We start from the raw sequence: 14,947 nt of genomic DNA, 5'->3' as shown, positions 1-14,947 counted from the left end.
GGATACGATTGTGTTTACTTGGGTCTCTGTGTTTGCTAACACTGGCCAATGCTGTGCAATATTTTTTTTGTGCTTGCCTGGGCTGAACTCGGGGATAATTCCCTTGAGTTCGTGACCTACTCGGAACACTTTCCCCTTTCCACTGACCTGTGATAACTTCCGTTAAGTCAGAACACTAATTAATTAAAACAGCAAAACGTATGTTCCCGTGAAGAAAGCTTAAAAATCAATACAACCTGCTCAAGCTGAGCCAGGTCGAATCAACAAAGACAAAATTCCCCCGTAAATATTGTTGGGGCAAGTGCTGCTGGCGAGTGGCACCTATAAAGGTCGACACGGCACATGAGGGGGGTGGGTTTGCCAGCGCCACGCGAGGCCGCCTTTGTCTCCCTTGTGGCGATGCTTACACACTGCACCAGATACTCAGTTGAGGCCTAGCCGACCTAACCACAACACACCGCTCAACACCTTCAACTTGCTGAGCGATCATCGCATCACGGCGGCGGGGGCCGTTGCTGTGATGCGACGAGCGTCCGGCGCTCCGAGTTGCGCACACGGGGAAGGAGGGCACCTGGTAAGGGGTGGCGTGTTGCGGCAAGATGGCGCGCGCCTCCTGCCAGCTTGATGCCGGCTGCTCTCCAGACAGGCTCCACAGCGTATCGTCCTGCAGGCCCATCGGCGTTTGCGTGCGCACGTTGACGGAGAGCTGGCTGTCGATGCCGCCGCTCATGTGGTACCAGAACTGCAGGCAACGGTAAGTGCTGTGCGGGGTCACGGGGGGGCTCAGCAGCCTCGCGGCACCCTGCTCGCCCATCTCCGACACTTCTACGAATGCGTAGTTTCCTTGACCTGAAAGAAAGGAAGGGACAAAAGATTGGGGTTATGTTACAACGTGGATGTGGCAATTTGGTAGATTCTCGATTTTAGGCCAGAAACGTTTAAGAAAGTATCGACGTTGCGTAGGTGTTCGTGGCTGTTGCGGCTATATCGGTGTCCGATGTGTCTTCGGGTTGTGTCGCGTGTTGTTTGCTAACAGCTCGTGGAGCGAAACGTCGGACATCATGCCGAGCAACGCGCGGCACAACCTGAAAACACAACTGGAGGGCGACATTATGTCCGATATTTATAACACTGCCCAATTACTGTATGGTCCGTGATCTTTGCGTGTTTTTTCGTCATAAAAATAAAACTCGCTACATTCAAAGTATATAGATGAAGGAATATAAAACTAATATAAAAAAAAATTGTCATTTTTAAACTGTAAGTAAATTGGCGAGTTTTTGTTGTTGCTATAATGTTATGTTCACGAATAACAATGAAGTGTCGGCTCAGGGATAGAAGGCATCTGAGAGAAGTCCACCAAGGAGATGGAGTGACAGAATCAGCATGTGTTCAAGTGCAAGGTGGATTAATACATTGCAGCATCCTGAGAGACAGCAATGGCTTGGGCCAGGCCTTCATCCAGCAGTGAATTGACCAAGGCTGCAGATGATGTTCAGTAATTTTCAGTTTTTTTAATATGCACTCCTCATGTTAGGAGTGTACTAGTCCATCGAATTAAAAATTGATATAAAAATAAACTCAACTATGGCTTATCACGTGGAAATGTATAGCAGCTAAATACTCTAAACGCATGTTTATAAATGTGGAGGGTTAAAACCGGAAGACTCGGAGAAAAATGCACGTGACCAGGGGGAGAACATGAAAACTCCAAATATACAGACATCAGGGTCGAGATCGAACCCACGACCTCCTGTATACTTGGCGAAGTAGTACATATCTCGTCACCGCCCACCCCGAAAAACGTTGGCATGCGCGTATCAGATTTTTAGTGCTAGAAATTCTTCTTGATTCCTACATGTTGTATGTAATAGGATTACATTGTCCCTAAAGCCACAAGAGGCGCTACCTGCGCCGCATTGTTACAAAAAAGTATTTGAATCGAAAATCGATCCTTTGAATCATGATTACATTGAATCGTGCACAGGACATTGTTACCCGTCTCGTTCAAATAACTAGAGTGCCTTCAATTGTCAGATTTCTCCAAAGCGTCTCAGTGTTTCATAACACTGCATGAGAACACAAGTTAATTCTGATTGAGAAGAGGTTTTCCCCTTTTTTCTGGCAACAAAATAGGTGCTAAGATGTTTAAACACCAAACTGAAACCTTTTACAAGGAATCATGTCTGCATTAACCACAATGCTTGTGGTCAGAATGCAAACAAAAAACATACTCTGATAATATATGCATTGTCTTTTAAACTGATTGGTCCACACCAGAGACGGCTTCCTTTTGAGCATAGTCTCAAAACGCCTGTTTGTTCCTAGAAAAAAGGGGAAAACCTATTCTCATATTTTGGTACTGGCAAAGGAGGTCACATGATATAGTTCTGATTGCTCACTTCATCTGGTTTTAAGGAGGGTCACTATCTGAGACATTAGTCTACGGGGTGTGACGAAGGGTGTGACGGATGCTTATTTTGGTTTATGTGTATCCATGGTGGCGGTTTAAAAAAAATATCTCATTAATTAGTTGGGTAATGATGCAAGAATGTACATTCTCATTGGAAGAGAAAATTGGCATCACGTTGTTTTTTACATCACGAGCTATTCTGGAGATTTAAGGTTTTAAAATATGCAAGCCAAGTCATTTTGATTTAAAGCTTTCGTGACTGCAGGGATTCATATTCTTGGTTCTTTCGGTAAAGTCACGTAGAAGGAAAATAATAAAATAATATTGTTTATAATCAAATAATATTATTATTTCCCTTCTACGTGACTTTACCGAAAGAACCAAGAATATGAAGCCAAGTCATGTTCAGTATTTGGTAATATCTCAAACATATCCGAAATGAGATTACCTCTTTGGTTAAAATAACATTTCAGAAAAACACGGGCAGGTTGCATAATTTTACAAAGTTGCGTGTTAACCTTTACTAACATTTCAGCACCATATTGTTTATGTATTTAAATCTAATGTACTATGTAGGGAAATGCTTCATTCTGTTTCTGATTGTAAATTGAAAGCACACTTTCACCTTTCTAGTTTGTTGTTAACATTTGTGTTACATTTGAGTTAATACCTCAGTGGGTTTTGCCTGGTAGGATGGGGATGGTTTATGTTTTTTGGTGATTTGTTTACCTTTCTTGTACTTTGCACTCCTGTTGTGTGTCTGTGTCGTTTGTTGTTGTAACGTTCTTACCCCGTGCATGGACATGTGAAAAATAGCTTCATAGCTCATCGGATTTCTCCAGCATAAATACACATTGATGCTTCGTTCACACGCTGTGTGTGTTCGCTGTGAATCAAAGTTGTAATTTTGAACCCAGGGGACACCCTTACTAATTCGACCACGTTTCACACCGTCATAACGAGTTGATTTTCCATCTGCCGGTTTAAATACAAGTTTACTACTACTGCTATTAGTAGAACAGCACCTACTGCTGATGTTGCATCGTGGCACTTGCCTGAGCTGTGATCGTGGCTGGGGCCCTTGCGGGAGGTCCCGACCTGCCAGCGGAGGTCGGCGCTGTCGTCATCCTGGAGCCAGCCGCATGTCCCCCTCTGCAGGCCGCGGCCGAAGCGACACCCGAAGCCCTCGACAAAGGCGCCCGAGTGCAGGTCTGACACGGAGGGCGACGAGGCGTGAAACGTCAGCTCGCGGGTCGCTCAATGACACCGAATGATTAAAATAAACACGGCTCCCAAGAGCACGACTCGAAATGTGCCATCAGCAACAAAGAGTTCCCTGAAGGTGCATAATTATGCATTGTATTTGTTTAATGAGCAAACGTCTGCCATGTGTCTCACGTCTGGTGATTTGTGTAAACAAAGTCAAGCCCCAGAAACACACCTTGAAAAGGTTTCACCAACGTTGGTGATTTTAAATCGTTAACTTGTTTGAGTGTGAATAATTGTTGTATGATTTAAGTATTGAGGACATTCTCCGCGCTACATTGAGGCGATTGATTTGTAAATTCCAATTAATTTTTCATGCTTCGTGTCACGTGATGGGGCCTACCTTTTTTATGTTGCAAATTAAATCACAGCGGGGGAACATCAACAAAGAATGTCACCACTTTTTAATAACATTTCTTAATGAGAGTGTTAGACGAGCGGTGTTTATGTTTGGGAAGGAGCACATGTTGATGCTATCGTCTTGAGTTTCAAGGATGTTTTGTCAGGAGTGATGCCACTTCTCCGTAAGTCAACGACCGTGGCAGCTGCTTTACCAGGAGTATTTGAAGAGTCTTCAGGAAACGTTAAATCATCAGGTGTCTGCACATCTATAGAAGGAAAAAAAGGACAACAGACGCATTTTTGCTTAGTAGTCACAAAATAATGACTAATCACAGGTCTTTCATTCAAGGAAGTGGACACGAGATATTTACACAAATCAAAAGTCCTGTATGTCGTCTCCCCCTGTTCAAATGAGCACGGGGAAGTGGCTCATCTCTTTTAGTGACCCTGAGCCTGTGGGACTAATTCCACATTCTTGTGATGGGGGCCTGTTCGTCCAGAGCTGGTGGGCTGGCCAGGATTTGACCCCTGAAACATTCTAATTGCGATGGAACTATAACCACAGTGGCATACGGCTGCAAAAGCTGTACATGTTACAGTTCTTAATCCAGAAAAGCCTCACTGAATCTCGAGATTATTTTCAGGAGGACCCATACTGCGATGGTTGACCAATTCCTTAAAATGCGTTGCGCATATCTACATATGTATATACGTGGAAACTGGAGTTTGTGCAAACAAGAATATCGCGCATATGAGGGCAAAACACTCAATACCCCCACAGACCAGTTACGTAGTGACTTTGCTGTAATACATTATCGGGACGCCTTAAAGCCCAGCAGGTTTGTAGTGCCACAGCAGAATATGAAATGTCAATGAACCGCCGACCCTGCTGCTAAAGTGATGGTTTGCAGTTGGGCACCACCAGCTCAAATATGCCACGTGTAATATGAGAGCAGTTTCAAATGTGGATTTAACTTGATGTTAAAACACCGATGGCGAGTGAAAACAGAACTAGGTGTCCCACTAAACACAACGAATTTCACAACATGGGTGTCTGCTGCCTCTGGCTCTTAGTGTTCCTACCCAGTATATAGACTGCATTTTAAAAGTATTAGTGGCCAATCACAGCGAGTCACAGATGTCACATGATACTTTGCGACTTCCTATGATTTGCCAGCAATGCTTTTAAATTGGCATTGGATGAACTTGGCTGGCTGTGTGTAGCACAGTCCAGCAATAGAAGTAAGTAGAGAGAAGGCTTTCGTGTCTGGCGTGGACAACTACTGTTTTCACTTGGCAGAGCACTGTGAATTCTAATTCCAGCCATAAACAACTCAGAAAAGAAATCAACGAACGTACCAAAATGAACATAACCTCGTCAAAAATCAACAGCGGCTTATCCTTCGGAAAGACTTATCCCTGACATGAACGTTACATTTGCCTGACGGACTTAGGATTGCCAATGGAAACAGAGTTGACCCAAAGTCCATATGTGTATGGTTGGTAATTTAACATTGGGGAAAGTTAACATATTAACATTACTGCAAAACATACTGTATAATCATAATTGCGTTCTATTGCGTGTAGTGTACTGTTATTGACTTAAAGCTATCGTGACTGCAGGAATTCATATTCTTTGGGTCTTTCGGTAAAGTCACGTAGATAGGTTAAAATAAAATAAAAATATACTACGACGTTTCGATCGCAACACAAGCGGCCGAAACGTCGTTTTTGTTATTTTCTTTGAACCTATCTACGTGACTTTACCGAAAGACCCAACGAATATACACTGGTATTGTTTAATATTTGTATAACTCTCAATTTTAACGGCTTATATAATCAAGGAGTTCCTGGCTATTGCTAACATATGGTTTTTCACTTCACAGGGATATACCAGGCCATTGGTTTGGCAAAATACATCCTTGATTGCCTAAAATTATGCACATATGTGAAATGGGAATGCTTACACACTGAAACTCTCACAGGATTACTGTGCACAGATGTGTGTGTGTGTGTGTTTTTCACGGGCAAAAGAGTTTAACTTTTCAAATGTGAAGTCAAAATGTATCACGAGTCTACAACCAGCAGTCTGTAAGGCTGCCTTTCTGCCTCCATAATTTAATGCATTGTGGTTGAGGGTTAGGTGAGGCCAAAACTCTGTTCAGGCTAGTAATGGGCATAAGGAAGGAGGCTCAAGGCCATTCTCATTTCCTTGGCTTGTCGTGCTCTATAATTTAGACCCTTTTTTATTCCACGTGAGTTAATTTCCCCAATTTAGAGATCAATTACACCCGCACGATGGACAGCATGACACAACGACGTTGGTTTGAAACCTGCACAATCACACGAAAGTTTCACAGCAGAGGACCAAATTGGCCCAGTCAATTTAATCATCATCATCATCCTATCCATGTATACGTTTCCAAACCGATTAGTGGTTTGATTAAGACTATTTTATTTTAATAAACCTCTATATGTACCTTCTGTACCATTACCCAGAGATTTAATACACCAAAGAGTTATTTGCAAATTTACAAGCAGAAAATACAAGAGGCTTTTCATCAGTGCAACTGGTTATTCATCAGATTGGTTTTACAACTTGGCATACTCTGCAATACAGGACATATATCTCCATCAACATACATTCAGAACATATGGCATTCCATACCATTGTGTTATTAAATGCGGGAAAAAACAATCGCGAATATGTAAAAATAACCGCATGATAATTTTACGCGTTCTTATATCGTGTAAGGCGATAGCGAAGGTGCTACGTTTCAGTCTGCAGGAGTTTTCACGGTCAGGTCGATGTCGCTGCGTGTAATCCCAGTTGACTCATTTGCGAGCAATTTTTCGAATGTGGAAAATTAGGACCGGCCGCACAATGGCCTGCTCATTTCAAATGACGTGAGGGGGATCCTTGACGTCCATTGTGAGGGGCAGCGCACGGCATTTTACGGGCAATACGCCCGCAGTAATGACCACGGTGGCTTGCGGAAATCGAATCCTGAACCTCTGCGACAAGGCGGCAAACACGACATCGCCATGGCACGCCATGGCACCCATAGGAAAAAATAGCATGGCAAGTTTGCAAGGAACTATGTATACATTTGCAGATAAAAATGCATCCGCAAATGTAATACAAACCCACACAAGCAAAACACTAGAGATACAGTGTAGCGAACACTTATACATGTGCGAGCATCCACCCACTCGTAAACTGACCTTGCTCCCTGCTCCCCTCGAGGCCAGAAGAACAGTTTCCATAATGCTCGCAATCTTCCTTTTGAGCCTCGCCATCAGAGTGATTTTTTTCTGGCTCTGTCAAACAAGCAGTGCAAGTTTCTTACATAGTTGTGTAACACGGCGTGAACTAAAGTATAGTTTACACGTTGTGACTGCGCAAATAATCAACATTCTAAACATGTCTTTGCCGGTAAATAATTCAGTGTGCATTTTGTACAGCGGATACAAAAAAAAACAACCCCAGCTCTCTCCGTGTTGGTTAATGAACCGAGGAACCATGGGGCTTTTTATGTAAAGGCAGTGTTGTCTGCCTTTGGGCGACTCCATGAACTGTGATAGAATGTTAACCGTTTGTGTTCGGGTGGTCCCTTTTGTGAACGTTTTAAAAATTTTACATCTTGTTCCCAATATGTTTATTCCGACCGTGCAATCGGTGTCATGCATGAGATGAAATAGCTCAAAAGGGTCCGCGGAAGGAGATGTCACAGGACTGCTGCTGAAATCTCTTTAAAGTGACCTCTAAAGAGAAGGCTCAAAGTTTATGTATAGCATTGTAGGCAATATGGCAGTTACACCGGTGGTTCTTTGGCAACGGATGTAACTGCCACCCCATACTCGTATGAACAAGGGGACACATGGACTCAACATTTTCACGAGCTTCCCACTCACAATCTTCCCTCGTGAGCTTATTACATGGAAGTTCGTGGAAATGTGATTGTTGGCACAAGCTGGTGTATTCCAATGAAGATGCATAACTCACAGTAAAGTACAGTGACTACGTAAGACCATAGCCAACATGATATTCTTCGAAATGTAGTCATATACCCTAGTGCCAGTGTGGCATGCCATCAGCAGGATGATTTATTTTTCCATAGGCAAAGTTACAACAAAAAAATAGCTGATTTCTTTGGATAAAAATTTACCACTTATTTCCAGAGAATGTGCCTGTTCGCAACCGGAAATGTCTGCGCATGTGAGAATGTCTCCTCTGCAATCATGAATAATACAAAACAGTAAAATACGAGTCATAAACCATTAATGCACGTTTAACATGAACAAAATAAATGTAGTTTATTTTATGAGAGTGAAATTAAAATGTCTCACATTTTATTTCAAATTATAACGATTATTAAATAAAGTTCAGCGTAAGCCAAATAATATGAACACAAATAGAATTCATGACACAGTTGTTTTCAACGGTATTACTCACCATAAGCAATCTCTGGTGTCTTTCAATAAAGATGGATAAAACAGTGGCTCTGACCCCAAACTATTGTTTAAAGTTTCTCATTTATAATGAATGTGCATAAACCAATACAAATATACTGCAGCGAGATCAAACACTACTCTTGCAGGGGAATTAGACCTCGCCTAACTAAAAGTGAAAGGTAAGCATAGTGCCAGGTGTGCGTGCAGTGGTTTTTCACATTTAAATTTGATTCATCAAATTACTGGTGACTTAAGCCTATTTGGGGGATTTAAATGACACTTCTGCTGATAGCAGTGGGTGACCTTCACGAGAATGAAACCACATCTGGACCTTGTCATTATCACCAAGTTTGCATGGTTTCACTGTCATGGTCCAGGTTGTAAATGCCATCGTCTTGTTAAGTATAGAAGTCTGATTGTTTCTACACATACGGGGTGGGAAGAAAAAAGAAACCTGAAAGGAAAATATGACGCCACTGTCTCTAAAGCCCTATATTGATTATTCATGAATTCCGGCACTTAAAACTCGATGCCACATTTTCTAATGATGTTCTCGATCCTCACCTGCTCTGTGTCAATTCAACGAAGCCAAAATCAGATACAATAATAAAAGAGCGTGTTATGCCAAATGCGTTGTCCATGCCTATCTGAGCTGAAGCAGGTGACTTCTTTAAACGAGAATGTTGTGCCAAGTGTATGTGTATGCCTCCCTTGCTCGTTGCATTCGTGAGTCATGGCACACTTCAGGAGTTTGGCTAAGAAGGTTGTTCACAACCCATCATAATACTCCCCTTTGCTACCAGTGCCTCAACAATAGATGTTTTGTGCGAGTGCTGTGATGGGTTTTTTTTCCAGCATAGTGTACTTGGAGCAATGTGTTAGCCGCCATTATAGCTTTTTTTAATGGAACCCCTTTTTGCGTTAGAAATACTGTACAACAGTATTTAGATTATTTTGCTACAATAAATGTCCACGTGATATGCCACTTTGTTGAGCTATCATTTGTGGCCGATTCTGAAAAATCAATTAATAGCTCAGTGGGCTTTACCTGGTAAGATAAAACAAATTTTTGTTGTATTTGTATATATTTTAAGTGACGCGTTTACCTTTACTATACTTTGCACTCCTATCGTGTTTTTCTATTGTTTGTTGTTGTAACGTTCTGACCTGCCCCTACCAGACATTTGTGAAAAAGAGCTTCATAGCTCGTCGGATTCCCCCAGGATCAATAAATATTCTGATTCTGAACAGTACCTACACCTTAGGTAGGAACAGTTATGGAGCTAAACAGAGCACATTTGCCAGTGTGCTTAAATCTCACCTTCTTGGGTATCAATCTGCAACACTAACTTGTTTAAACAGCTGATCGTATTATGCTTGTTATACCCAGGAAGGCCTCACCGAGTCTCGAGACTTTTTGCAGGAGGGTCCTGCCAAGTTTCTACAAGAGTCGGTGATGTTTCCTCGTGTATTCCCAATCGATAAACTTTTTTTTCCAGTTCTGGGATGTTTGGAAGATACCAGTTACATTTTTATATTTTGTTTAGCTGAGGGATGAAACCAGAGAACACCGTGCAGAAAATGGTGAGAACATACACACGCCACGCATAAAAGTTCCCAGGACAGGAATCTAACCAGGGGGCTTCTTGCTGCGTGGCACTGCACCACTCTGCCACCCATACAGTGGCAGTAGTGGTTGGTGAACACTCAGTTGCACCAAACCAAGCATATTAACCAATTGGGTTGATGTTTGATGTGCAGCCATCAATAATGAGGATGAGACCCCTCGAACCCACCGCATACAAGGAACTCCTTTCAACCTTTACCATGTTTGCACTTATCTAACATGGGGATCAATAACCCAGAGAGATACGAGATGAAGAGCTTAGATTAAAGGGCTCGGCAGAGTGTGATGCATTGCACCCACTTCTCAATGAAACAATTTAAGCTCGGGCAGTTCATGTCGTGAACACAGATGGACAAGTCTATTGATGGAACGGGCACCCATGAGAGGAAATGTGAACGATGTGTGACAGCCGGCAGGGGAGGGCTAGTGATGAAATCAGGGCACACGTGGAAAGGAGATGGATTGCAGGTGCACAGGACCACACATAACGGGGTTGGTGTGGAGAAGCCTTTTTTGCTGATGAGGACAACGGGAACTGCAATGGCACTGGATGGAGTTTGTTTGCTAATGTCAGCACAGCATTCTGAGTACTTGCAATCCTATAATATTGTCCTTGACATCGCCGTCCTCATTACTTGACACAGCCGTACGCTTCAAATACAAGGTGGAGGCTCTGGTGGTGGTGATTATATTCTGCCAACAAAGTCAAGGTGTCTCTGCTCAAGTGAGTATGGTTGCATCGCATGTGTTTATTGACAGCGCCGAGGTTGTCTTGGAAATTGCACACTCCTAAGGCAGGTGCGCAGTGTGGCTCCATAAAGTGGGAACTTATTTTTTGTTCATCAACACCGGAGATTGCAACCCGCTCTAATCGCAACCGTCTCGATGGAAACAAGAATAAATCTAGAACTCGACAAACAACACAAAAGGAAACGTTCTGCAGATGTGAAAACACAAAATACCAGATGGCGAAGGCATCCTTCTGGAGCACAATGTCATCCATTATTATGGTTTTGAACATGAATTGCACCAGGGGGGTGATCAGAAAACACACAGCATTAGGGGGACCGGTGGGTGCGATAGGGGGGATGGGAGCCGTTGAAATTGTCCGTGGAAGTTATTTACTCGTGATGCAGCAGCTCCCAGCTGGGGAAATCGCTCCCTTCACCTTCCTAAACACTGGTATATTCTCACGCATTTCACACGCCTGACAGTTCCACCGGGACCCGTGCAGCTCCCCGCATCATGTTCTTTGCGTGTTACTGCAGAGCTTTGGAGCTGTTGAGAAGTTGCAAGGGGCAATAACTGAGTATACCCCTTCCACAGTGGCGAGATGTTTACTACCTTGCCTGGTGTACGGGATGCCATAGGTTTGATCCCGACCCTGACACCTGCTGTATATTTGGAGTTTGCATATTCTTCCTGTGGTCGTGTGGATTTTTTCTCCGGGTCCTCCGGGTTTTCCTTCCATATTTAGAAACATCCAATTAGAATTTTGCTGCAATAAATTACCACGTGATAAGCAACTTCGTTGAGCTGTCGTTCGCAGCCAGGTCACTTCTGAAAAAGAGTTGTATGTAGCTCAGTGGGCCTTACCTGTTAAAATAAAACATAGTTTCATAATGGTTTAGTTGTTTCGTGCGTGCGTGCGTGCGTGCACACATTGTAGATTGCAGCTGCCCTCATCGCTGGGGAGCTTTTAAATCTTTGTCATGTCTGGGAATAATATTTTTTTTCGTGACAATTTGTTGGACATTGTGAATGCACGTCGGGGCAGATCAAAGACAAAGATCACCCGTATAGCCTTCACAGACTGTTGGGGCAAGTGCTGTTAGCGAGCACCAATGAAGGCCGGCAAGACACACGAGGGGGTGGGTGGCCAACATCACGGCCGGCCGCCTTTGTCTCCCTAGTGGCGATGTCTACACATCGTACCAGGTACTCATTTAAGACTGAGTCAACCTAGGGGGGGTGCTCAGGACCGGCTGAAGTAATCGTCGCTGGTGTTGGCTGTGAGCGGGAATTGAACCCGGGTCGCCAGGTTTATAGTGCAGCGCACTAACCGCTACACTACCCCTCCCCACAATCTCACCCACGCACAGTGGAGCTCAATCTATTGCTTATGTGGTAGGGGCTCCACAAGGTTTAAACTTGGTTGTGGTTTTGACCAAGAAACAAATATAGCCTGTCTCACCAGATTCGATTCTCGTTTAAGATTGTTACATGTAAACGTGAATATTATATAGAGGCGGGTTACTGTCCTCAAACACGTTCTATGACATGAATGTCGTTTGTAAATAAACGTTTATTTTACACGTGGAATGTACTTAAATAGCCTCAGTTCGCCGATATGAGGTCAGTTTGTTGACCATCCATTTGTTGTTTCCATACGCTCCCGTGCATTTACTCTTCACCCAATTTACGATTGCATATTCATTAACTCCCTGCCATACACTGTGTGCAATTGATAACTCTCATGAACAGGAATGAATCAAACATTACTGGCAGAGAGTAATCGTGGATGAAACAGGGCTCACAAGCAAGGCCCACTCTGTCTTGAGTCCTTATATGCAGTCCCGTGATGTTAAAGGGATCACCGAGCAAAGACGGCCACTGCATCGCGCGCTTTCAGATGCGCTTCTGTGGCCATCTGGAATGCTCTTCCTTCTGATATTTGGAAGCCACTGGAGCTATGCACTTTTAAATCATCTAGATTAAAAACTAATTTCTTTAGAACTGCCTTTTATGTTCAGTTTGTTGTCCTTACCCACCCCCCGCACCTCCGATTATCACGGTTAGCTACGTATGGCGCGAAAGAAGTTCATGGTGATGATAGTTAGTTATGCTGAACAATGGTTATTTGTGCAGTTTCGCATGCTTTGTGGAACGTGTGTGTGTGCGCGCCTCTTGGATTAGTTCTACAATGAGCAAATCTGTAAAAGTGTGGAGTCATTCATTAACGCACAGAATGCCTCTTGGCCGTGTGGAATGGTGCTGCATGTTGGTGAAGTCTATCTGCACATTGCAGGTGGGGGGGGGGGTGTTACAAGAGCTCTCATGAGGCTGTGCAGCGATGGTCCGCTCACACGTACACAACGACGCAAACTGTGTACCGTCTAGGGTCAAGTTGGCTATCACGGGCAGTAACATTGATGCCACCACACCTCGCCACTGCATCCTTTTGCCAGATACCGCAGCTGTTTGCACAGCTGGGGTTCGATCTCCGAGGTCGGCTCCCATAGCCGTATCCCGCTATGCGGGCTTCACATTGGTAGGTGGCATCTGGGTGCCAATCGGATGCCTCCTCTCAAGAACCTGCCCGCATATATCTGAGTAAACTCCTCCTCCACGTCCTGTCCATCCCATTGGAACCTCTCCCTCATGGTGATATCTACAATATGAAAACAAATTCTCCTGTAACAATTATCTTCTTGTCACGTCCGATTGTGAACGTAGCACCTCCTGCGAGCACCAAATGCCCAAGACCAGAAGCCTGCTTTCTAGTTGGTAGGGTAGAGTGCAGCTCGCTTGACGTGCACAACACACTGCCAAGTAAGGGATGCCACAATCTGGCCTGCTTATGAGGCGAAGGGTGCAGCCTTGAAGTGCTTGCTCATGCCACGGGCTGGCCGAAAGGCACCTACTCGAGGGAGCTTGAGAGCCCCACCAGAGGGGATTGGCCTAGTTTTCCCACGCTGAAAGGTGGAAGTACTCACAACACAACCTGTCGATCCGCGTATACTGCTATTCAGTCAACTGCTGTGTAGGAAGATGGAGTTGAAATCCCGAAACCTCTGGATTGCTCGTCCATTGTGCTAACCGTTGCTCCACAGCTGAGCCTGTTCAGATTGCAGATACAATTCTGCATTCGTCTGGCTTCGTCCTAGCACTGCCCTTCAACGAGCGACGGAACCTGGTCTGGTGGTTGAACCCCTCTCCACTTCAGCCTGGTTGCCACGGTAACAATGCTGATTGGACCATCTAGAACATGAATGCAATTTCCACAACCATCATTTTCTGATTCCTGACAATTATCGTCGAAATTGTATAGGTTGTGTTTTTCTCTCTCCATGGTAACCAGGCTGATGAGACCGTCTAGAACGTGAATAATTTCCACAGGCAGAATTTTATGATTACAGACACAATAATGTTCAAAATGAGACACGTTGTGGTTAGTTCTAAAGTGGGGCAGTAGCATCTATTTTTCCAGAGGCTTCTTCAGATGTGGCGACTGGGCTACCACTCTGAATTATTCTGCCAACGGGAGGGGGGTCATGAATCGACGGCTAGAAATTCTCCATGAATGAGCCCTATTATGTTGTTTGACCCCCTTATGTCACATCTGCACTCTTGCCTCGCGATGCATTCACACGTCGACACAATATATGAAATCATTTTGTGTTGTAGCATCGTATTGTACATATTATCATGGGTACCGTGTACAAGAGGAGCGCTGTGTTGTGGAAAAGCAGTAGCTGAAAATTAATATCAACCAGCAAAAATTCAGCAGAGGGATGACCCAGCAAGCATCTTGAAAAGCACTTGAAGCAAACCTTTAAAATGTTTGTATAATTGTTTCCTAAAGTATAGGCTATACATGCCTGAGTAATGCATTTCGTAACCTGCATAAAGAACATGTATGTTGTGGATTTATTAGAGCGAATAAATTGGTAGGATGCTGCCTGTCGGGGTGCATTTTACATTTTCACCTTGTTTTGCTCAAGAGAAAAAATAATTGAAGTGGGTATTCTGTAACCATTCAACGATGGGTATGCAAATGTGTGCATGGAATTGAGTTAAGAGGCTGTAGAAAAAAATCAAAAGTCAATCGACCATTCAAGTTA

General features: G+C 43.8%; 1 protein-coding gene across 2 annotated transcripts in view; it reads right to left on the bottom strand.

The window, feature by feature from the left end:
* LOC144729515 (neuropilin-2-like) overlaps positions 1-14,947 on the bottom strand; it is a 143,699-nt gene that overhangs the window by 21,472 nt on the left and 107,280 nt on the right. For both annotated transcript variants that reach the window (XM_078609849.1, XM_078609846.1), the window contains exons 11-14: positions 7,247-7,342; positions 4,234-4,287; positions 3,469-3,624; positions 572-849 (exon numbers count right to left, since the gene is read on the bottom strand). In XM_078609849.1, the coding sequence (XP_078465975.1) occupies positions 572-849; positions 3,469-3,624; positions 4,234-4,287; positions 7,247-7,342 (584 nt within the window). The remainder of the gene's footprint in view (positions 1-571; positions 850-3,468; positions 3,625-4,233; positions 4,288-7,246; positions 7,343-14,947) is intronic.

This window comes from Lampetra planeri, chromosome 2 (assembly GCF_965212315.1).
Source record: "Lampetra planeri chromosome 2, kcLamPlan1.2.h2, whole genome shotgun sequence".
NCBI classification, from domain to species: domain Eukaryota; kingdom Metazoa; phylum Chordata; class Hyperoartia; order Petromyzontiformes; family Petromyzontidae; genus Lampetra; species Lampetra planeri.
Note: the sequence above shows the minus strand (reverse complement) of the source record. Positions and strands in the feature narration are given on the sequence as shown.